Source organism: Hippocampus comes, unplaced genomic scaffold (assembly GCF_001891065.2).
Source record: "Hippocampus comes isolate QL1 unplaced genomic scaffold, H_comes_QL1_v1.1 scaffold185, whole genome shotgun sequence".
In the NCBI taxonomy this organism is placed as follows: domain Eukaryota; kingdom Metazoa; phylum Chordata; class Actinopteri; order Syngnathiformes; family Syngnathidae; genus Hippocampus; species Hippocampus comes.
Genome location: NW_017805931.1, coordinates 723138 through 742606, shown reverse-complemented (window position 1 = coordinate 742606; position 19469 = coordinate 723138). Strand labels below are relative to the sequence as shown.

Here is a 19469-nt window from a genome sequence, read left to right as displayed (position 1 = left end):
GCTGTCCGGCAAAACGAAGAACGACAGACTGCGGGATCAGTTTTTTTTCCAGCTTGTCAAACATTGTACATACACAGTTGCTTCAAGACTCCCCCCCCCCCCAAAAAAAAAAGAAAAAACTGTTGAGCACTTTAATTTTGTCATATTAACTTCAACCCTGGGGGAAGATGTCTTGAAATTTCCTTGCTCTTCTTCTTGGAAAATGGTCATGCAACTGGGTCAAATCCTCAACCCCACTGCGCCGGGTATAAATAACCCAACATTGGCTTTGGTCCCTTTTTGGACCCTTTCCATATGTGGCGCTTGGATGCATCTCACTCTGCAAAAACGGTGAAAGACAACAAATGGCGCCCGCGGACGTGCGCATGCCAACAAACGTTGACCCAGGCCAGGGATTTGTGTCCTTCCCAGTCATGTCTGCCAAAACGTGACATCAATTTGGATCTCGGAGGGCTTGATGGGCTGTCTGGCAACACGAAGAACGACAGACTGCGGGATCAGTGTTTTTTCCAGCTTGTCAAACATTGTACATACACAGTTGCTTCAAGACTCCCCCCCCCCCCAAAAACAAAACAAAAAATCTTGAAGACTTTAATTTTTTCGGGAAGATGTCTTGAAATTAACTCAAAATCAGTACAAGGAATTCATTAAGTACAATATGACATTTTGGGTAACATTTTACATTCAGCGACGACCCAACGAAGGATCACAACGACATGACGCCTGCAACTTGTGGTCAAACATCTTGTTTGCAATAGCTAACTCCATTTGTCCTTGTCCAAGTATGTGCTCGGTGCAACACACGCTAAAACAATCAGACATACTCACACTCTTAAGCAGTCTTCCCTGCTGAGCGCGTATCCGAGTGTAAAAGGAGCTTAAACGGCCTTTGCTTTCTTTTATCTGTGCCCAAACAGCTGTTCCAGAAACTGAAGAATCTGATGAGGCCTTATTCCGTGGAGTTCGAGTCGCCGCTGGAGCTTTCCGCGCAGGGTGGGTGTTGGCATCACATTACAAGAAATGTTCTCGGGCGAGCAAATCCACGGCCAGTTTAAGCCCAGTTTTGGTCCCCACGTGGCACGACTATGGAAGCAGACTTGTGTCCCTATTAAGTGATGAGTTGCCGAGATACTCGCATTCTCAGTACATGCAAAAAAATGTCTCGACACTCACGCGCACACAAAAATTAATTACAACTCTATCCAGCAGAGGGCAGCACATGACCCACAAACACTGCAAGAATAGGCCCGAAGCCCAAAACATGACATATTAACACATTTTTGACACTGTCAAGTATAAAGTACGACATTATAGAATGCTATTTTTCTTTTATTAAATGTTTCTTGTGTTTTGGGAATTCCAGAACAGACAAATGGCACTTCCAATTCATTTTAATCAGGATAGCGGCACAAATGCAAAAAAAAAAAAAATCTCCAGGCGCTGCTGACGTGTCCCAAGTATGAATGAATCAAACAACTTTTCTCACTTGTGAAGGCAAAGAGATGATCGAGATGTACTTCGACTTCCGCCTCTACCGCCTGTGGAAGACGCGTCAGCACTCCAAACTGTTGGATTACGAGGACCTTTTGTGACGGAAGATGACGAGAATGTTCCTCGCGTTGCGGTGACTGGACGCTTTGCTCACTTGGCGTCCACGGCGGAAAAGGGACAAGGACCCTGAAAGAATTCAGGTAAAAAAAAAGAAAGAAAGAAAGAAAGGATGACTTTGTTGCTTCTTTCACTTGGCGTGTTTAAAAAGTCATCTGTACAAAGCCCATTGAGGTCACCGTTCGGTTGCGACGGATGTGCGGTTGCGCACAGTGGATATAAAAAGTCTACACACCCCAGTTCAAATGCCTGGATTTGGTGAACTCAAAATGATAATTAAGATGCAGGAAAAGTTCAACAAAAAAGAAATTGTGTGGTTGCACAAGCGTGCATGGCCTCTTCCAAATGGCTTTTGCCTGGGTTCAAAATTAACCAACAGGACAGCGCTGACTACAGTGGACGGCTTACCAGGTTGCAGGGGGGGGCATGAAAGGGTTAATGGAAGTCAGCACACTGACAACCCCCCCCCCCTAAAAAAAAAGTTCCGTTTATTTTTCCCTCACAGATTTTTCGTTTTATTTTATTTTATTCTGAGTCGCCTTTTTCTATCCACTGTCGACATCCATGACTAATCCACCCTTTGTGTCCGTGTAAGAATCTGGCATCGCTTCAGTCATGCAGATAATAATCCTCCCGATCGGATCAATGACGTCTACTTTCTTTTTCTTTTTAATGTGCGTTGCTGTGCGGTTTTCTTAACAGACGTACGTTGGAACAACTCAGGTTTTAGCCACTAAAGTTACAACTGTGTCGATCGAAGATACGCTGTTTAATCGCCATCTCGCTGGGGGTGAATGTACTATTGGCGCTGCGGAAATGTACGGTAACTCTTCATCCTTTTTGGGGGTTTTTTTGTTTTTTTTTGGGTGTGAACGTGGTCGCTTATCAATGAGAAGAAGAAAAAAAAAAGAGGGATTTATCGTGCGTTTTCGTTGCGGCTGTGAAAAGCTAAATGTGTTCACGTTTCTGATGTGATGTCAGGAAGGGATGTAATAGCCATCCAACGTACAGAAGGTGACAAATTTGCGGAACGACAAAAAAACAAAAGGGCTTGGATGACGAGTGGAAATGTTGAAAATGTCATTTTCTTAACGTGTCCTCAGTGGTGTTTGAGGAATATCATATTAAAGATGATGTCATTGTGTGGTTGATTTTTTATTTTTTTTTCCTCCCTCCTTGGTAAGACTGAAATAACTTTTGCGGAAGGATATAAACTTGGCAGAAAAATGACGAAAATGGCACTCACGAAACATTTTTTTTTTTAAATCTAACTGACATGTTCTGCAAAAAAAAAAAACACACACAAATACAAAAACGAAATAGTGTAATTAATTGTTGGATGTAACCAAGAGAAAGAGAGAGACTGACCTGGCTAGACCAGAAAGTCGACTGCGTTTCACTCGCTGTTTGCATGCAATGTCAGAACTCCAGGTCCCAGCCTGACTCCTCATCAGGGGGCGGGCCCTCCGTGTCCAGGGGGAAGTCGTCAAAGTTGCTGTTATCCAGCGGGCCGTCCACCTGGTGGCCAAAAAAAAAAATGCGCTATTGATGACGTCGTCAAACTAAACACAACATAGATGCTGCTGGCACCCCCACACTACTTTTATCCAAAACCCCTTCCAGCTCATGAAACCGAGGTGTTTTGAAAAGGGGCGTGACTACAACACGCCTTTGATGCTGCACACGATCGCCACCGCTCACCCTTGGCGCAAAGGGACAGTCCATGGTTCCCTGGCGGAGGCCGTCCCAGTTGAAGCCCTCAAACCACCTGATTCGAGGAGGAGGAGACGTTGCGATAACAACAATGCCAATCAGAAAGACGCATCGTGTTACACACTTGTGCTTCTGGATGTCCTTCACGCCGTTCTTCTGGTTCCCAAGACGTTCTGAGGGGTTGTCTCTGACACACACACACACACAAAATCACCAGAAGGATCACGACTCTGAAGTTTTCTGAATCTCTGCTCAGCCACAACCTGCAAAGTCTCTTGATGAGGTTGGCGGCACTCTTGGTGATCTTTTTAGGGAATTCCACCATGTTGATGCCCCTCAAGATGATGTTGTACGTCTTCATCGGGTCCGAGCCGGAAAACGGCGGACTGCGGTACCAGGAAGTGAATGACGTGTTGAAGCTAACACGCTAACGGCGGAGACGTCGTTGCGCCGACCTTCCGCTGAGAAGCTCAAAGACCAGAATCCCGAGTGACCAGCAGTCGGCTGAGCTGTCGTGCCCTTTGTTGAGGATGATCTCCGGGGCCACGTACTCGGGAGTTCCGCAGAAGGTCCAGGTCTTCTTCCCCAGGCCCACCTTCTTAGCGAAGCCAAAATCCACCTAACAGCCAAACAACGGCTCGCTTCCGTCAGTCATCATGTTGACCGGCGCCGTGCGGACTCACCAGCTTGGCGTAGCCTCTGTGGTCCAGGATGATATTCTCGGGCTTGAGGTCCCGGTAGATGATCCCCTTACAGTGGAGCTCCGCCAGAGCCTCGATGACGCACGCCGTGTAGAATCGCGTGGTCCCGTCGTCAAATGAGCCCCTGGTGGCACAAAAACAACGGGATGTGGTGGTCTCCCAAAGAACACGGTGGTCTTTTGGGGAATGTGCTGCTATAGCTCAATAAACTTTGTGATGTGGCCAAAAAAAAAAAACATTGCGTCGAGGTCCTTGCCAGACCTTGAGCTGGTTCGTCTTTAGACCATCACGTGACGTCACGACGACACTCACCTGTCTCGTAAGAGCGTCCACAGCTCACCGCCAAGACAAACCTCCAGGAGCATGTATAAATATTTCGGGTCCCGGAAGGTCCGGTACAACCTGCAGCGGGTGAGCGACACATTTACTGTCATTCAAAATCAGCGGTGGGATTGTTTGTGGGTGCATATTTGTAAAGTTTGCCATCAAAAATCCTTTGCAGGTGTTGTTTTTGTTTTACAGCTTTAGTTGTCGCAAAAGCGAAAAACATTCTGCTGGACATTTTTCTCTTCTCAGGACCTCTTTTTTTTTTTTTTTTTTAACTTTTTGGGTGAGAAACTTGTGTTTTTAATGAAAGCAACCTAACACTGAAGAATGGAAAAGGCTGGAACCAAAATTTTTTTTTTTGGGTGAAGGAAGAATGTCGACTCTTATGGCAGGTTCTGTCTTGATACTGTCACAGATCAAAATATTTTGTGAGCCTGAAACAATCAGTCAAAATGTTGAATGAAGGCTGCTGGGAATTTGAATTTGAGCAACTCTGCTTTGAAAACAGCTGCCAGGCAACAAATTAAGTCAAGGAGTCAAATCTGTGCTACTCATCAGTTTCGAGTTATCTGCGCTATCACGTGACCTGATGATGAAGGGGCTGTGGACCTCCATCATGATGCGGCGCTCCGACAGGATGTGCTCCTGCTGCCTGGTGTCCAGGATGTGGCGCTTCTTCAACACTTTGAGGGCAAACGAGCGGCCGGCGTTGCTCTTCAGCTGCACCTGAAAGGGTCCCGGCCGCGGGTCACCGCACACGCAAGCCCGTTAGCGCGCCGCAAAAAAAAAAAGCACACGCACCCACCAGCTCCACGCGGCTGAAGCCCCCCATGCCCAAGGTGCAGACGACGCGGAAGTCGTCAAGCGTCACGCTGGAGAAGAAGTCGTCCTCCGCCGGACGCCTGCGCGCATGTTGTTAGCTTGCCGTTAGTTGGGCGCGGCGGCTGCTAGCTAGTTCGTGATGTCCGCCGCTCACTTGGATTGGACTTGGTCGTCGTCACTCTGCTTGGTGTCGCCTTCCTCCAGGCCGCCAATCAGCTGCTTGAAGGACCTGAGGGACAAGAGACGTGTGAAACCAACGCGCCACGGAGACAACATGACAACCGATGTATGCGCCTTCAGAATGTCATACTTGATGGCTAGCTAGCCACATTGCTAGGGCTAAAAAGTCATTCAATATTGGTGGGGGATTAAAAAAAAAGAAATTTTAAGTGGATTTGTGTTTGTTGTTGTGGGATTGTATAACTTGTGGCAAAATAAAGGTTTTAAAGAATACCGCATCCATGCGAAAACGGCAAGAAAATCACCAATCTCCAAATTTTCCACCTGGATTCCCCGACACGAGCGACCACGTAGCTCCGCCCCCCGCCTCAAAAAGCAAACCACTCACTCTCTGTCCACCACCAGGCAGGTGACGGCGCCCTCTGCCGTCACGCTGGCTGTGCGCACGTCTTCCCTGCGGAGACGGCGAAAGGGGGCAAAGTTGGAAGGCGGGAACGGCGCCGTCGCTCACGGCTGTGCGGCGCCGCTTCACCCTTTTAGCGCCTGCTCGCCGAACCAGTCGCCTTTCGACAGCGTCTTCACTGGCACCTGCTCGTCGCCGGAGGCACTCTGCTGCCAAACGTTCACCTGCACACCCAGGTTGGAATAGTTTGGGTTGTTGATTTTTTTTTTTTCTTTTCAGTTATAGGATGCACACACTCATAATCGCTAAGGTGCACACCGAATTGAAGAATCTCAGCGTACCTCCAAACCAACTGGATAGACATGACAATGATACTTTTTGCAATCTTTTATTTGGTTTTCACTATTAAGTCCCTGGCAGATATAGATGGAGAAAGATACGGGATTTATTGTAAGTAATTTTTCTGACCAATTAATTGGTTGTGATTCACTCATATAAGCCATCAAGTTAGTTGACCTGAATAGTTTTAGCATTGTTTTTTGTTTTTGTTTTAATAAGAACATAAAATGAGAACTGAAAGAAAACCTTTGGCAGATACAAGACAAAAGTCTGGTGGAATTCAATCTAATTTTTTTTTAAATCTTTTGCCCAAATTTTTGCCGTCACCATCATGCTGGTCTTGTTTTGCTCCTTCATCAGGTCAGCTTGTCCACACGTTACGTCACGTTTTGTTTATTTTTTTATTGTTTCTTTTCATTTCATTGGCTTCAACTTCTGCTTTTATTTTGAATTGATGTACGATTTTTTTTTTCCCCCAATCGTTCCATTTTTGTGAACTGCGATAACCTTGGTGCAGCCCATGTGGACAATGGAGACAGGAAGTGGGCGTTGCTCACCTGACCCTCGCTGATGATGAAGAAAGTGTCACCTGTGGCGCCTTGCCGGATGATGTAGTCGCCGTTGTTGTAGTGAGTCTGATGTACACACACAGACACACACACACACACACATACACAAGGTTACATCATCAGAGATGACCTTTGACATGTGTCAGATGGGTCCAGAGTCACCTCCTCCAGAATGTCAGCCAGCTTGCTGAGAATGTCCTCCGGAAGGGCCTGGAAAGACGGAACACTACCGGCAAGGAGGCGTGACGTCACTAAGGCATCATAGCGTGTGGCATTATCACGTTCAGGTTACCTTCGTAGGAAGTCCGTGTATTGGGAATGTTTGATGAGGCCGGTCCTCATCATGATGGTCTGAAAGCCTTGACGGTCGATGGCCCACAACTTGATGTGGGTCAGCGCTGGGCGCGCGCACACACACACACACACACACACACCCACATTTGTATTTATATAGCGCTTTCACAACAGCTGCAGCTGGAACAAAGCGCTTTACAGAACGGTAGATATCAAATACCTGTCACCGTGGCCGTGCGTGTGCAGTTGTACAAGATGGCGAGCTCGCCAAAGACTTTTCCGGGGCCGATGGTACACAGCTTTTTGCCTTCTTTGCTCACCTCCACCATGCCCTCTGATGGATGACAAATGTAAAAATGTAGACGTCATTTTGGGTGTGTCCTTGTCGGGCGTCAGCCACGCTTTTTACGCGGGACTTAAGCCGCCCGTTATGATCTGGGCTTGGGACAAGCAACGGCTTTATTTTGAAGGCCGATCATTTTGCCACCATCGTTTTGAAACGCAAAAGTTGTCAGGTGCATGTCTTCCTCCTCCCTGGCTGAGGTCCGCCATGTTGGGCTTTGGACAAGCCGTGTCCGAATTCGGAGCCCTCCGAAGGCCGAATTTATCATTTAGACAGACTTTACGTTCACGTTTCCGTTCTCAGCTCAAATTAACTGAAGGCCCGTCCACATTGGCCTCGCTTTATGTTGTCCACGTAGGCGACATGAGGAGGAGCCCTCGAAGGACCCAGCCTGTGAATTTGGACCCAGCGAGAGAGTGAATAGAGCCAATAGACGCTTTGAACCGACTGCACTTCCTACAGCAGAGAAAAAGAAGAAATCAGTGGCAGAAGCAAAACTCACCCTCGAGAACGTAGACGCTGGATCCGTCGTCGCCCTCCTGGATGACGCAGCATCCTTTGTCCAGACTGGTGGGCCGCATGCAGTCCAGGATGGTGAGGATCTGGACCGGCGGGACGGAAAACAGCGCGGACGTCCCAGCCAAGACAAGATGGATGCCGGCGTGATTCTCACCTGTCCGTGTTCCAGGTGCTTCATGAAGTCGTTGTCCATCAGCGCTCTCTGGATCAACTCGCTGGACCTGCACGCAAACACACCAACATGCTCTGGCTCCAGTGGCGACTTTCGTGGGCGGGGTTGTCTGGGCTTGCCTCGGAAATCCCTCCCCGGACACTAGATACTGAGCTGATCATTTTGTAAAAATTCCTAGACTGTGCAATTTTGGTTTTCATATGTGGGGATCTCACTCTTTGGTCTTGCAATAGCTGGTGAGCGTGACGTCAGTGAGCTGGGTGGGATCCAGCGCGCTGGGTTCAGCGGAGATGGCCTGTCTCTTGGTACGCTGAGGCTCGTCCAGTGACGCGGCCGTCATTACTGCAGCGCCACCTGCTGGATGTCGGAAAAAACAACAACCTCAGCCTGAGTTGGAACCTCTCCAGCTCAGCACCTGAGACAGAGCCTTTCGGATCCGACTGTCACATTCGTTGGAATTCTACAGCCTGACCACTGACGAACAGACACAAGCAACGAACTGAACGAAGATAGAAAGAAATTGGGAAACGAAATGGAAGCCAACTGATGAGACAATGACGAACCCCTGGACAAGACACGAGTGGCTGTGAAGAATTTATTGTGAAGAATTTGTTGATGTGATGGGTTAAAAAAAAAAAAAAGTGCGTCGTGAAATTGTTGATGAAGTGAAGCGTGTGAATTTAGATTCTACTTGTGTACTGCACTGATGAGCCAACAAATAAAAAGATTCACCCATGAATGAAAATGAAAAGATTCTTGAAGGCATTTCCACCTGCGTTTTGCACCTCGGTGGGGGTGTGGTCGGCACCCGGCGCCGAGTTGCGATATCGGTCCAGCTCGGCCCGCAGATGTCCAATCAGGAGCTCTTTGGCGTCCAGTTCCGACTCCAATTCGTCGATCAGCGCGTCACGCTCCGTCAGCTCCTCGATCTTCAGCTGCAGCGCCACCTGCAGGTCACGCAGTATCCCGCCGCCTCTCTTTGGTGCCGCCATCAGCGAGTCGACGTGCACTATAGAAAATAAAAACCAAAATGATGAATATTGATATGTATCGGTTTCCGTATTCTTGTCAGACATTACTAGCCTGTTTACTTAAATGCATGTCAATTAACGATACCATTAAACAACGTATCATTAAAGGCAATTTGAGCTGTGTTGTTTTAGAAATATGTATCACACCATTACCACAATAAAGTCTCTCAAATTTAAAAAGGCTGGTAATTTAGACAACACTGTTTTTGGTTCTGCACTTCTATGAAAGTACAGGACGCGTACTTCGCCGCCCGAGGGACACTCAAAAGGCACCTCCTTTTATGTGTTAGTTGTTGTGTTTGACTTTGAAAAAGAAACAGACCCCTGCCTGCCTTACCGTGTCTTGTGACTTCAGAAGGTGTCTGGGAAGATTTGAAAGGAATTTCTGTCGGCGCTTCCTCGAGGAACTGCTCACACGTCCAAACAACAAACGGCAACACGTGCACGGGCACAGCTGATTTTGACAGCGCCTACTCAGACAAAAAAAGGTCAAGAATTGGCCAAAAATCTTGGTGTTGATGAACAGCAAGCAAGATGAGCAAAACTTTTAATTAATATTTACTACATACATACAACTCAATCGCGTAAAATAAATACCTCCGAACGCTTTCAGAGTTTTGCGCGCTGTCCTCTCTACCACTTGGGGGCAGCCGCGCACAATGACGGTGCTCAAACGACTCGGACGAAGAAGACTTCCAATAGCAAACAAGATGGCGGTGCCCGAAAACGACGACCAAGCGAGCAAACTGGAGTTGTATCCTTCGATTTCAGTTAAGACTGAATCGTCGAACGATGTACTTTTCATTCAACTTCATGCTGCCGTTGGTTTGTAATCGGAGCGGGTCATATTGAGGAATACTCTGAAAACATCTAGTCGTTCATATACCGTAACAGCAAAAAATGTGGACGAAAAATTCTGGGCAAACGGTGTCTTGTTGCACTTTTTGGATGTTGCCTTCGCGAAAAAAAAGGAAAATCTGGCGAATAATTTTAAACATATTCAATCAGAGCTAAGGACCAACTCAACGAAAAAAAAACTGCACACTGCACCCCACATGTGACAGGGACAGGATCAGTCAAGAAGTCAACCATAGACGGATGACTTTCCCTCTCTGTTTACATATTTTTATGTCCTGTCATCCTCTGAGTTTGACAAAGTGATGTAAGTACTCTCGTTTTCAAATCCAGCAGTACGAGACAAATTCTACTAATTACAGTAAAGTATTTGTACTTGGGATTCTAAATGTACACTGGAACTCCTCCCAGTCACTGCAGGTGACGATAGAGCAGTGACCGGTTGAATGAGATTCCTTGACTCTCCCTCCTCCAGCTCTCTAGACGTCCCCTTCCCATCAGCACGTCAGGCCGCCGTGGCTCTTGGCTCGCTGAGTCCCGACCGCGAGCCCCGGCGAGGTGGCGTTCACAAACGGCTGACGCTCACGGGAAGCGTACTAAACGTGTGAGGAGTCTTCGCCTCAGCCGCGTCTCTCCCGTCACATTGCCGCCAATGACCTATTTGTGCTTTGTGACCTTTTCAGGAAATGGCGCGCCGACGAAGCTCGGGTCCTGCGCGTGTCCGTCAATTCCTTCCTGGACCACCTGAGCCTCGTCTTGGAGACCATGCACGCCTTTTCTGCCGACGTCTGCGAGGATCCTCACGTGGTTCTTGGTCATCAACCTCCAAGTGCCACCTGAGAGCCCGCCTTGGTTCAAAACTCAGGCGAGCCAATGCTCCGTTTGAAGTAAAGAAAAAACAAAGAATGCCTTTCATGGACTATCACTTCATTGGGACGTGGCGGAAGCTTGACTTACAAAGTTTTAGAGTTTTGTTTTTGTGCTGTAAATGGAATTCTATGGGATTATGAGAACTTGAAATCAATCTTCCCTGAAGATGAACTTTCACTGGTTGGAAAGGTTTCGGTCACTATGAATTTGATCAGGATATGAAAAATACTCCATTTGTTTTGTTATGCGAATTGTCGTTTTCTGCATTGGGGTGAGGCCTGTTTTATTTCTTGTTTGGATATTTTCATAGTTGTCCTATGCTGCAGCATTATCATGTGTGAGTACATTTTGGCAGTCAATTTTCATTGGATCAAATAAAATATATATTTTTAAAGTGTATTTTTTAATTTTGTTCGATTGGAACTATTTCCTTTCTTTGTTCACTTCAAATCCAATCACGGGGGCGCTGTGACTGATACGCTAAGTGGTTGAAATGTCTCTCACAAATCAGTCACACGCATGACACCTCGGTCCACCTGTTGCCATGACGACCGAGTACAGAGTCCTGCCGTTCCTTCGACGTCTCTTCGCATCCTTTTCTCTCTCGCTCCGTCATTTTGCGGTCATTTTCAAAAGTCATCGTCATCGCAAATGTCCAAGTAGACGTCGAAGGCTTCGCGGTTGCAGTTTCCGTCGGGCGTGAAGACGTACTTGTGGAAGGTGCCGTCCACGCAGATGGCTGCGGGAGGGACGACAATAAACGTTAGGTTTGACGTTTACCTCGCGGGACGGCAATAAAACGCCGATGAGGGGCGAGCGGCGCTTGCTGACCGATGACGGAGTTGACGTTCTTGGACGTGTTCTTCCCGAAGGCGCAGATGCAGGCACACTCGGCGGGCACGGTGAAGCTGGCCAGCGACCACTGGCTATCCACGTACTGACCGATCACGGGGCCCACCTTGCCCACACGTGCCAACCTGACACACACACATGAGCGGGTGGGGTCAAGGTGGGTTGAGGGTTGAGGAAGCGGGCTGGCGCGGCGGCCTTACGCGGAGCGGCGGTTGAGTTTGGTGTCTTTCAGGGCGAAGATGTGGACCGTCCCCTTGTCGCTGGACGCGCACAAGAACGACGAATCGTGACTGAAGTTGAGGCTGCGCGCAGGAAGTGAACATGGTCAGCCGCAAAAAAAAAAAAAATGTGGCCTCAATGAACAAACGGCGAGCACACGGCAGCCAGGAAGCAGCCAGGAAGAGCGGCCGGTAAGCAGAAAATGAAGTCGATGATGAATGGACGGCAAAAATTGAGCACGTTGAGAAGAAGTGGAACAAGACGGAGCAGACGGGATGTTGATCCAAAAACAGGAAGTCGATAAGACTGGCAGACAGGAAGCCGCGGCGCTCTCACCAGTAGAGGGTGGCGGGGTCGGTGCCTCGCCGCAGCTCCACCAGTTTGTCGCGGCTGTTGGTGTCAAAGAGCCGTATGAGCGTCCCCTTGCGAGAGGCCGAGGCGACCACGCTTCCCGGCTGGTTGAGCGCCACGCAGGCGATCTCGCTCTGGTGCGCGTTGATGGTGAACGGCGCCGACGACGTCCCCGGTTTGGTGTTGGACAGATCCTGAAGGGCGGAACCAGGCGAGATGTGACGGTAAGCCAAACTCGCCGTCAGCTATGTTTGCACTGTAGGTCCATTCTCATTTTTGGGGGGAAGGAATGAAAGGCACGGCACCGCACGGCACCGCGCGGCCCGAGTTGGACGTCGTTGGCGACAGGAAGCGCAAAGAGCAACTCACCACCAGTTGCAGACTTCCACATTTGTGTCCCGGGAAGACCAGCAGCTGCTTGTCCAGACTCGGACACAAGTCGCACAGACCTGCCGGCAAAGAAACGATACAAAATGGCCGACCTGCAAAGGGGGGAACGCAGTTGGCGTGGAGGACGAGCGGTCACCTTTGGGGTTGTCGCGCGTGTCAAATTCAAAGAGCTTGAGCGGTGTGTCGGGAAAGCTGTACACGTAGATCCTGTTCTTCAACACCATGACGATCCTGAAAGGAGGCAGCCCGCAAATCAAGGTTCAACACCAATTGCCTGCCCGGTGTTTCAAGTTGCAAAGTTCAAATGCAACAAATCTTGTCCATGTGGCACAGCTTTAAATTCGATTGCAAGAGGCGCCACTCACTTGTCGTGTCGCATTCGGACCGCCAGCACCGGCTTAGTGAAGGTGAACTCCAGCACCAGCTTGTCTTTGGCGTCCCGACACTCACGCGCGTCGTCCCAGATCAGCACTAAAAACCCACGCCAGTTTTCCCCTCATCATCCTCCTCCTCATCATCATCATCATCACTTGATGGCGGTGGATTTAAAAGTTACCCACCAGATATCTCGGAGAACTTGGGACTGATTCCGCCTCCAACCACAGCCAGCAGGTTGGAGCGATGCAGCATGGAGCACGACGCCACGCTGCCCACCTGCTCGTGATCTGCAAAGCAGACGGAAGGCCACGTTAGCGGGCAACCGCGGTCGGGCACCCGTCAGCGGCCGGGAGGTGAGAGGCCTACCAAGGTGGCCTTTCTCCATCAACGGCTCCACGTTGTAAATGCGCACGCCCGACTCCATGGAGCAGCAGAAACAACCTGAAACAAGAGAAAAGACTTTTCTCCACATGTTCTGAATCCAGCCCTGCTTTTCAACACTGCCTTTCACCCAAAGAGAGATCAGACAATGCCGGTCGCATGTATCAATTCATCTTTGAAACGTTACATGCCAGTCTACAATTATTTGTTGAAAGTACAATTTGGTTTCAAAACATTAAAATGCGTTCAGAACGAGGCCTTGAGGTTGTGACGTCATTATACGTGCGTGGGGCGTAAAAGTCTTCCTTACTGTGGTCCTGGTTGAACTGCAGGCTGATGACTCCTCTGCGCTGGGCCATGTCTCGACGCTTCACTCGCCACCGGCTTGTCTGAAGCTAAGCTCAAGTGAGCAGCTATAAGAAAGAAAGAAAGACAGTGCGCTCAAGAGAGCTGCGACAATTAATAAAGTGAGCTCACATGAGCTGAGACAAGGTGCCGGAACTTGTCCGTCGCGAGAATTGCGGGGTGGAAATCCCTCAAAGCCAACGTGAAAGCAGCAAACGGCAAACAAACAAATGAAGATGTCGCAACACGAAGTGTTGTTTTGTTTACGACGCGGGGACGTCACATTAATGGACTTCCGGTTTGCTGCCACTTCCGTTTCCTGTTTGACGAAATTTTACGCGGGAAAAGGAGTGCGCCGGGCGGACAGTCTACATTTATACGTGGATTGAGTCTTTTTTTTTTTTTTTAGTATTAAGTGGACGACGTGGAATTCCAATGCACGAACGCGAGGTGCGCTTTCAATAGTTCTTGGCTTCAACCTGACGCGTACACTAATATTAAATGACATCCATATGCCTCGGGACAATATATTTTTAATAGTAATAGTGGCACCTTCAAATAAAAAAAAATATTTTATTGATATAGCGCTTTAAAAAAAACACTCAAAGGCACTTCACATGATAAAAAGAAAAACAACAGATGAAGCCATATAACGAAATTTAAAAAAAGAAAAACAATTTATATGGGTGCAACAGTATGTACAAAAAAGGAGAGATTCTGTTAAACATATGTATTAGAGTAAAACCATATTTGAACATTGGGTTTTTTTGTGCAGTTTTAAGAGGGGAGTGTCTGACTTGATGAGGGAGAGAATTCCAGAGGGAGGGGGCGGCCATAGAAAAGGGTCTGTCTCCCCACGTCCGGTCCTTGGTTCGGATAGGAGGGGTGAGGAGGTTGCCAAGGGCAGATCTATGATTCCAAGTGGAGTAGTGACGATGAAGGAGATCAGTGAGGTAGAAGGGAGCAAAGCTGTTAAGGGCCTTGAAGGTGAGAAGAATTTTAAACTGGATTCGTTGTTGGATGGGGACGGTTTTAATTTATTCCGTGAGGTAGTAATTCCCCCCCCCCCTACACCAAATCAATGCAATTTTTCCAGGTTGTGCCAGCAAAACTATTATGCGACACATTTGAAGAAACATGCACCTTAAAACTTCTGTCAAAAATAACCCAAATCCAATCTGACTTTCTTGCTGTGGCTCAACATTTTCATCACCTTTTTCAGATGTGACGCTTTAGTCAGCCTTACCCCAGATGTGCTACGGCTCTTTCATAAAGGTGGCAATAATATGACATTCAAATGTACAAAACAGTGAAATTCACCTCGCCTGGTCGGGAGCTCAGCAATCCTAACCCTGTCAATCCTACAAGTGCCCATACTGTACTTTAATTGTTTGATTTTTTTAAGCGCACGACTTATACTTATACACGACTTATACACGAAATGAAGCAAAGGCACCATTAAAGCGACGACACATTGCGCATTTTATTTAAACACCAGAGTCTGCTGAGCTGTCGTTTCTGGCACCCCCCAGCGGCGATTGTGTGGTATTGTGGGGGAGGCCTTTGATGTCAAACACGTGCACATTGTAGACTGGCGCAGGCGTGACTTCAGGTTCCCACCAGTACAGTTTCGCCACCTCGCGCACTTGGTCTGATAAATACGGCGGACAAGTCAAGTGCAATCTGGAAGGTTAGCGGCTAACCGGGTCAGAGAAGGAACTCACCGCATTTGTAGTGGAGACGAATTCTCTGGATGTCGGTGGGCGTCATGGCAAAGCGCTGGCCCATGTTGTTGTTCCGCACCTTGGCCACGATGGTGGGCTCCCCGTTACTTGAGAAGAAAGTGCTGCGCCCGCCGCCAGCGTACAATCAGCTCAATCACCAGAATGTCAACTTGAGCGCGCGTGCGTGCGTGCGTTACCTGCCGTAGTGCATGATGGAGGGCAGGTCATACGGGAGCTGGAAAGTTTCTCCCCTTTGTATAAAGAAGTTTTTCTGATGTCCTTGAAAATAAAAACAGAGGCTGGAGTCGCTCGACGGCCGAGCAAGACGCTATTCAATCAAATGCAAAGAAAGTTCCAAGCATGAATCTTTTTCCCGACCTCGCATGATGTTGTCAGGCACGATGGTGATGTATTTGTCCCGGTCCATCCTGGTGTGCTCGTGGTAGAAGCCCAGAGCGTGGAGGACCTCGTGGACGATGTTGCCAACAGTGCAAGTTATGCCCACGTGCAGTTCCTGCTGGCCGCCCATGAAGCCCACGTACGAGGCGCACCTGCAGCATCATAGCAACCACTTCGAATAAACCACGCGTGCCAAACAACCGTCTAGACATCATCTTTGCATCTTTTTTTTTATGCATGTCAACATTTGGATTTTATTGCAGTCTGTCTTCAATGCTGGTTAGACTTTTTTTTCATCTTGGTAAAATATAATTGTATAATTATTCTGTATATTCTTCAATTTGTTACGGCTCCATTAATTTCAAACGGCTAACTTCCTTAATATGAGCTGAATACACTGGAGAAATATTTATCGAGTCACTGCCACTTCCTCTAGAAAAGGGGATGCTCTGAATAAATAAATGTATGTTTAAAAAAATTAATAAAAAGGGCAGGGTATACCCCTTTGCCCACTTACATCTTGCCATTTGTTTCCCTGATCTGGCTCACCGTTTTTGGCTGAAGCATTGGCTTAGATTTTATTAACTGCCCCCACTCCCCTGAAATCGTACAGCCACTCACAACATCTAGAATAGATTTTCAAATACGAGAGACGCTCGGCGCACCCAACGGCGACTTTGAAGAAGATGTAGTCAGGCTCGTTAGTGCGCTGTTGGAAGACCAAGCAGGTGTGGCGCGAGATCATGTTCAGGGCAGTCTTGATGTCGTCAGAGCGGTAGCCTGTCGGACGGCCGCCAAGTTAGCATTTAGCTTGTGGCTCAAAGTTGGAGATGCTCATGTATGCGTGCACTCTCACGCAGGGTGTAATCGATGGTGTATGGGATGCGTGTAGAAGGCCACCGTCTGTCCACTGCGTTACGGTCATACTGCAAGGGAGAACGCGGGCAACATTGTCAGTTGGTCTTCATGACACTTTAGTTTCAAACAAACAAGTCTAGCAAACACTCACTGAAACGAGCATGTCACCTTCCATCACATCTTCATCCACCAAGCCTGTCCAAACATTTGCACAACAGCAGTTTATTTTTCCTCTTTTGATCATCACAACATACTTGAAATTCAGTCATCCAAAATTTTAACTTTGCTACCATGTAACATCCATATGAGATGGCAGAAAAGCTTTGCATGCCGTTAACCAGTCAGTTTTTCAAACTTTAAGCTAAGGGACATAATTGACATTAAAAAAAAAATTGCACACTTTCCAGCCATTGACAGCAATTCCCACTATCTTGAGATAATACCACTCACAGCCCTCTAACCATATTAAAATTGTAACACTGCAAAAAAAAATTTTTTTTTTACCCAACTGATTTGTAATCTAAACAACCCCCCTCCCGTAATGTTACTTTTCGTGTCCCATAATTTAACAATGCCACTACATACAGTCACTCTCCCTTTATCTTGCTAATAGAAAGTGTCTTTAGTTTTTTTTTTTTCCTTATTAACTTTGCAGGTGGCGGGTGCTGAGTGAGTTAAGAGTTAATTTTGGGGGTCGCTTATACGCAAACATCATTAGCACACACACACACACACTTGCAAAAATGGGCGACTTTGAGTATATAAATGACAAAGAGTGATTTCCTGCATTCCACAGTATAAATTGTTAATGTTAATCACTGAAAGAGGAAGAAGAAGAAAAGGCAGAAGCGTTCACTGGCCTACGAGCGTCTCCGGGTTTTTCTCGGTGTACTCGACTGCATCAGCGAGCAAATCTGCGTGGGATAATTGACACGCTATTAGCCAAAATCGCCGACTAGCACTCACATGCTAACAGTACCTTCGTCCTGGAGCGGCAACGGCACGCAACGGCCTGAAACAAAAGACGCGTCATCAAAAGGCCATTTGGAGAAGAAAAAAAAGCTCAATAAATTGATATCTGCGAAATTTACCCGCATGTGGAAGGGTGGCCCAGAAGAGAAGCGCAGCAAGAGGCAGCAACATGGCGACGGCAGCTCGTTAGTGATCGAGGCCTACACCTGTGCGCTACCTCCTTAAATAACCTTATTTGCTAGTTAACACTGGAGAGGGCTCCCTCTTCCCCCTGCTGGTTGGAGGACTGCACTGCAAGCTGTTAAAATAATAATTTGAGGTGCAAACGATTTTTAACACAAAGTAGGTTTGAATGGAAGAAAAAGTGGAAAATATAACAGCCAGGCATGGTGATGATGCGTACGTTTGAAAGGCTGCTCGAGACATCCGCCATGTCTTCTGGCTCCACGGCTCTTTCTCGCCTTTCCATTGCGTCCATTCGAGGTGCGTGAGGTCCATCCACACCTCGGCTGGGCCTGACTCCACTGAGCCTTCCTCTGTTTCCGTTGATTTCTTAAAGAGCGTCATATTTTACGGCACATCTCACGCGAGCTGCCTCAATGGCGCTTTGTTGGTTTTCGCCGGTTGACGTTGGACGAAGGAAGCGGCTTTTTGTTATTGGCAGTGGAACTTGCCCGCGGGAGCTATTTGCTGTGTGTCACACATTTCGGATGCGGATCCTGGATCACCTGCCCTGTGGTGTGAATGTCAAAGGGCTCATCTCATTTGGCTAACTGCAACTTCCTCCCTCCTTGCTCCTCTGTTTGCATGCTAGCACCTGGCACCAGAAATTTAATCACGGAGGGAGGAGAATGACAGAAGAGACAGGTAGGAGAAAGTCATGGACTGACTGCGTATAATAACCTACACTGCCAATAGTACAAACGTGGGAGGACTCCCAAATGTTGAGCTGAGGGAAGACACCATCTCACCAAAATCAGGTTCCTGGTCGTCGTGGAGAGTCTCGTGGCTCCTGGAATTTGCTTTTCTTTCTTGAGGGTGAAAAGGAAGGAAGGAAGGAAGCAAGGAAGGAACATAGGAAGGCTGGGAGCATCCGCACCGGCCTTCCTGCCGGCAGCGTCAGATGAGTGAGTGGGGCGAGCGTCATGTGCGCAGTGTCTAAAAGAGGAGCCCTTCATTGACAAATGCGCCGCATCCGTGGAGAAAGATGCTGAGGTTTTGGCTACAATCGCGCACACTCGGCCCTTTTGTGCATTTGCATTTGCCGGCCGAAATCATGTGACCGCCAATCGGGCCGACCCCGTCGCAGCTTGGCTCCTTGTGGAGCATCCGAGGAACGTGCTTCCGTCACCCGCCGCAGACTTTGTCAAAAGAGTCCGCCATAAAACATCAAAGACGATGATTAGGAGCCGGGATGCTCACCATCACTGCGTGCATGAGATCACTGGCCTTGTAAGATGTAGTTTGAAACAACTGCACTTTTCAAACAGCTGCTATTTCGTCCCTTCAGTGAGAAACACACCTGCAGGATTGGTTCAAATGTCTTTTTTCTCGCTTCACGTTCTTTTAGCGCCGACTCTCGTCAACCTCGCATCTCCACAAGGTCGCATTCCTCACCGAGGGGACGGTGGCCGGCCGACCGCTTCCATTATGGGTTGGAGTTCGTGGCGGTTGGGACAGCATCAACAATTGACAAAAGTCCAACATAATATCACGCATTATTATGTCATGCCATGGAATTATGTTATCGTCCCGGCTCGTCATGGCGACGATGCCATCGTGCAATTGCATCAGTGCATTATGGCAACATACCGGTAAATCAAGTTTTCCAACAATTCAATGTAACTGAGGTTT

The 19469-nt window shown here is 48.0% G+C and overlaps 5 protein-coding genes across 14 annotated transcripts in view; 2 read left to right on the top strand and 3 right to left on the bottom strand.

Moving 5' to 3' along the window:
- Positions 1–1687, top strand: part of nsmfa (NMDA receptor synaptonuclear signaling and neuronal migration factor a) — a 36810-nt gene extending 35123 nt beyond the window's left edge. For all 5 annotated transcript variants that reach the window (XM_019890111.1, XM_019890112.1, XM_019890115.1 and 2 more), the window contains 2 exons: positions 918–993; positions 1495–1687. In XM_019890111.1, the coding sequence (XP_019745670.1) occupies positions 918–993; positions 1495–1592 (174 nt within the window). In that variant the 3' untranslated portion in view covers positions 1593–1687. The remainder of the gene's footprint in view (positions 1–917; positions 994–1494) is intronic.
- Positions 1581–9687, bottom strand: LOC109527914 (cGMP-dependent protein kinase 1-like). 4 transcript variants are annotated; one of them, XM_019890106.1, is made up of 23 exons: positions 9619–9687; positions 9359–9491; positions 8763–8999; positions 8206–8347; positions 7973–8039; positions 7802–7901; positions 7177–7290; positions 6955–7060; positions 6825–6888; positions 6651–6728; positions 5884–5978; positions 5740–5805; positions 5326–5400; positions 5155–5251; positions 4936–5075; positions 4335–4424; positions 4005–4146; positions 3777–3940; positions 3585–3707; positions 3446–3508; positions 3310–3376; positions 2977–3126; positions 1581–1677 (listed from the first exon to the last, which is right to left on the bottom strand). In XM_019890106.1, exons 3-22 carry the CDS (start codon positions 8980–8982, stop codon positions 3028–3030), a joined length of 2112 nt encoding a protein of 703 aa, XP_019745665.1. In that variant the 5' UTR covers positions 8983–8999; positions 9359–9491; positions 9619–9687; the 3' UTR covers positions 1581–1677; positions 2977–3027. The 4 variants fall into 4 exon arrangements, with proteins under 4 accessions (XP_019745665.1, XP_019745667.1, XP_019745666.1 ...); XM_019890108.1 differs by having other exon boundaries at positions 8206–8344; XM_019890107.1 differs by lacking the exon at positions 9619–9687 and having other exon boundaries at positions 9359–9572.
- On the top strand, positions 9650–11140 carry lage3 (L antigen family member 3). Of its 2 annotated transcripts, XM_019890124.1 has the most exons (4): positions 9650–9775; positions 10352–10480; positions 10560–10665; positions 10914–11140. In XM_019890124.1, the coding sequence occupies exons 1-4, from the start codon at positions 9681–9683 to the stop codon at positions 10914–10916; spliced, it is 333 nt and encodes a 110-aa protein (XP_019745683.1). In that variant the 5' UTR covers positions 9650–9680; the 3' UTR covers positions 10917–11140. The 2 variants fall into 2 exon arrangements, with proteins under 2 accessions (XP_019745683.1, XP_019745682.1); XM_019890123.1 differs by having other exon boundaries at positions 10560–11140.
- A 12-nt stretch (positions 11141–11152) lies between these two features.
- wdr45 (WD repeat domain 45) lies at positions 11153–13953 on the bottom strand. Of its 2 annotated transcripts, XM_019890119.1 has the most exons (11): positions 13795–13953; positions 13628–13730; positions 13303–13377; positions 13119–13223; positions 12924–13029; positions 12695–12789; positions 12538–12617; positions 12154–12362; positions 11799–11900; positions 11578–11723; positions 11153–11485 (listed from the first exon to the last, which is right to left on the bottom strand). In XM_019890119.1, the coding sequence occupies exons 2-11, from the start codon at positions 13674–13676 to the stop codon at positions 11376–11378; spliced, it is 1077 nt and encodes a 358-aa protein (XP_019745678.1). In that variant the 5' UTR covers positions 13677–13730; positions 13795–13953; the 3' UTR covers positions 11153–11375. The 2 variants fall into 2 exon arrangements, with proteins under 2 accessions (XP_019745678.1, XP_019745677.1); XM_019890118.1 differs by having other exon boundaries at positions 13628–13953.
- A 1167-nt stretch (positions 13954–15120) lies between these two features.
- LOC109527918 (blastula protease 10) lies at positions 15121–18435 on the bottom strand. Its single transcript, XM_019890120.1, has 11 exons — positions 18019–18435; positions 17735–17913; positions 17623–17655; positions 17504–17557; positions 16795–16838; positions 16642–16711; positions 16451–16565; positions 15765–15937; positions 15584–15665; positions 15387–15508; positions 15121–15313 (listed from the first exon to the last, which is right to left on the bottom strand). Exons 2-11 carry the CDS (start codon positions 17784–17786, stop codon positions 15150–15152), a joined length of 909 nt encoding a protein of 302 aa, XP_019745679.1. The 5' UTR covers positions 17787–17913; positions 18019–18435; the 3' UTR covers positions 15121–15149.
- Positions 18436–19469: the final 1034 nt, after the last annotated feature.

What these genes read in the sequence shown, in the direction of transcription:
- LOC109527918 (XM_019890120.1), bottom strand. Translation starts at nt 17,786, where the DNA reads ATGTTGCTGCCTCTTGCTGCGCTTCTCTTCTGGGCCACCCTTCCACAT. An exon ending in GTTGCCGCTCCAGGACGAAG is followed by an intron (nt 17,558 to 17,622) that starts GTACTGTTAGCA and finishes TATCCCACGCAG; the next exon opens with ATTTGCTCGCTGATGCAGTC. An exon ending in TCGTCTCCACTACAAATGCG is followed by an intron (nt 15,314 to 15,386) that starts GTGAGTTCCTTC and finishes CGTATTTATCAG; the next exon opens with ACCAAGTGCGCGAGGTGGCG.
- LOC109527914 (XM_019890106.1), bottom strand. Translation starts at nt 8,982, where the DNA reads ATGGCGGCACCAAAGAGAGGCGGCGGGATACTGCGTGACCTGCAGGTG. An exon ending in TACACGGACTTCCTACGAAG is followed by an intron (nt 6,889 to 6,954) that starts GTAACCTGAACG and finishes CCTTGCCGGTAG; the next exon opens with TGTTCCGTCTTTCCAGGCCC. An exon ending in ACAGAGGCTACGCCAAGCTG is followed by an intron (nt 3,941 to 4,004) that starts GTGAGTCCGCAC and finishes TTTGGCTGTTAG; the next exon opens with GTGGATTTTGGCTTCGCTAA.
- wdr45 (XM_019890118.1), bottom strand. Translation starts at nt 13,676, where the DNA reads ATGGCCCAGCGCAGAGGAGTCATCAGCCTGCAGTTCAACCAGGACCAC. An exon ending in GCAGTTCAACCAGGACCACA is followed by an intron (nt 13,378 to 13,627) that starts GTAAGGAAGACT and finishes CTCTTGTTTCAG; the next exon opens with GTTGTTTCTGCTGCTCCATG. An exon ending in AAACTCAACCGCCGCTCCGC is followed by an intron (nt 11,724 to 11,798) that starts GTAAGGCCGCCG and finishes TGTGTGTGTCAG; the next exon opens with GTTGGCACGTGTGGGCAAGG.
- lage3 (XM_019890123.1), top strand. Translation starts at nt 9,681, where the DNA reads ATGACGGTGCTCAAACGACTCGGACGAAGAAGACTTCCAATAGCAAAC. An exon ending in CAAGCGAGCAAACTGGAGTT is followed by an intron (nt 9,776 to 10,351) that starts GTATCCTTCGAT and finishes TCCCTCCTCCAG; the next exon opens with CTCTCTAGACGTCCCCTTCC. An exon ending in ACGGGAAGCGTACTAAACGT is followed by an intron (nt 10,481 to 10,559) that starts GTGAGGAGTCTT and finishes TGACCTTTTCAG; the next exon opens with GAAATGGCGCGCCGACGAAG.